Source organism: Octopus bimaculoides, chromosome 20 (genome assembly GCF_001194135.2).
Source record: "Octopus bimaculoides isolate UCB-OBI-ISO-001 chromosome 20, ASM119413v2, whole genome shotgun sequence".
In the NCBI taxonomy this organism is placed as follows: domain Eukaryota; kingdom Metazoa; phylum Mollusca; class Cephalopoda; order Octopoda; family Octopodidae; genus Octopus; species Octopus bimaculoides.
In genome coordinates this window covers 417,804-419,279 of record NC_069000.1, presented here as the reverse complement: position 1 = coordinate 419,279, position 1,476 = coordinate 417,804, and the positions used below count along the sequence as shown (strand labels likewise).

The following is a 1,476-nucleotide window of genomic DNA, read 5'->3' as shown; positions in this document are numbered from 1 at the left end:
GGAGAGAGAGAGAAAGAGAGAGAGAGAGAGAGAGAGAGAAAGGAGAGAGAGAGAGCGAAGGGAGAGAGAGGGTGTAAGCATTATGCAAAATGGAGGAATGAAAATGCTTTTGAATTTGTGTGTGTGTGTGTGTGCATGCTTCATGTAAATGTATATATATATATATATATGTAGAGAGAGAGAGAGAGAGGGGGGGGAGAGAATAGGAGTGAGAGAGAGAGATGAAAGAGATGGGAGAGACAGAAAGCAGAAAGACGAAATAATTTTGTTGTGAAGCGAATCTGCCGCCGACGACCATCGACAACAGCCACCTTCGTACAGAGTTGTGAGACAACAAGGTAAACCTGTATGGGCTAGAAAAAGCTGCCAAATCTACCACAAACCACAATCTACCATTTTAGAACGAGAAGGACATGTTGCATAAGGTCATTCTGAATAAACACTGACTTCAAACAACAAGAGAAACTGGCTGAGGAGGGACGGAACGTATTACATCTTTGGTTTGCTTTAGCTGAGATAGTAGGGTAAATGTGTAGAAGTGTTTGTGTGTGTGTACATATGTATGTACATGTGAACGTATGTTTATGTACTGATATGTGCGGCGTCAGTTCAAGTTGTATACATGTGTGTTATTTTAAATGGCTTATAAACACCTTCCACGCTGCAATTATTATATAATTAATATATAATTCCTTATATTATTAATCAATGAATAGATTTTTTTTAAACAATTGTTGTTTTGTTATGGACTTAATTAAAGTGAAAGTGACGGGGGTTGACCATAATTTACAGGGAAGAATCCCATTTTTTTTTCATATAAATATATTTGGAAATGGTAGAAAGATTCGAAGAGAAATAAGGACTTTCTGCTCTTATAAACTACTTTAACATAGACATGAATATCATAGATGCTGCATTTAGTGATGCGGTGAATGAGAGAGGCTTCATGCAGGTGCAAAGAAAAAGAACTAATATGGCATTAAATCTATCTACCTCGTTTGTTTCGAATCCACCCGACTGCCGTTAGCCTGGGTCGAAATAGACGATGGTATTTCAGACATTCTGTTTGTGTCTCTCCGGCGAAGAAGGTTGATTGGAAAACTAAACTTGCGCTGTATTTTCGCTTTTTTGCAGTCGCTGCGTCCTTCGATGTCCGCCTGAGTTGGCTGGCGTTGCTCTATCGGCTCTTCGGACGATCGTGTGGTCAGATCTGAATCTGACGACCAGTTGGTGATGATGTTTGTGGGTGCGTCTGGATCGGGAGACCGGAGATTCGGGCATGGCACCCCCATGCCGGGTATGTTCAGAAGGGGTGCACCACCGTTGGGAACGCTCATCGCTCTGTCTTCTCTTTTTGGCAGCGGAATCAGACAATCTTGTTGCAAGTGAAGTTTACTGCAGGAGACGGAAAGCTGGACGTTAAGAATGGTAATGTTCTTCTGAGCAGATAACGAGGCAATTATGTCTCGGGTGCAT

At 41.6% G+C, this 1,476-nt stretch overlaps 1 protein-coding gene across 1 annotated transcript in view; it reads right to left on the bottom strand.

The window, feature by feature from the left end:
- Positions 1–989: 989 nt before the first annotated feature.
- LOC106878460 (bestrophin-4) overlaps positions 990–1,476 on the bottom strand; it is a 14,048-nt gene continuing 13,561 nt past the window's right edge. Inside the window, exon 10 of the mRNA XM_014927675.2 lies at positions 990–1,395. Within this exon, the coding sequence (XP_014783161.1) occupies positions 990–1,395 (406 nt within the window). The remainder of the gene's footprint in view (positions 1,396–1,476) is intronic.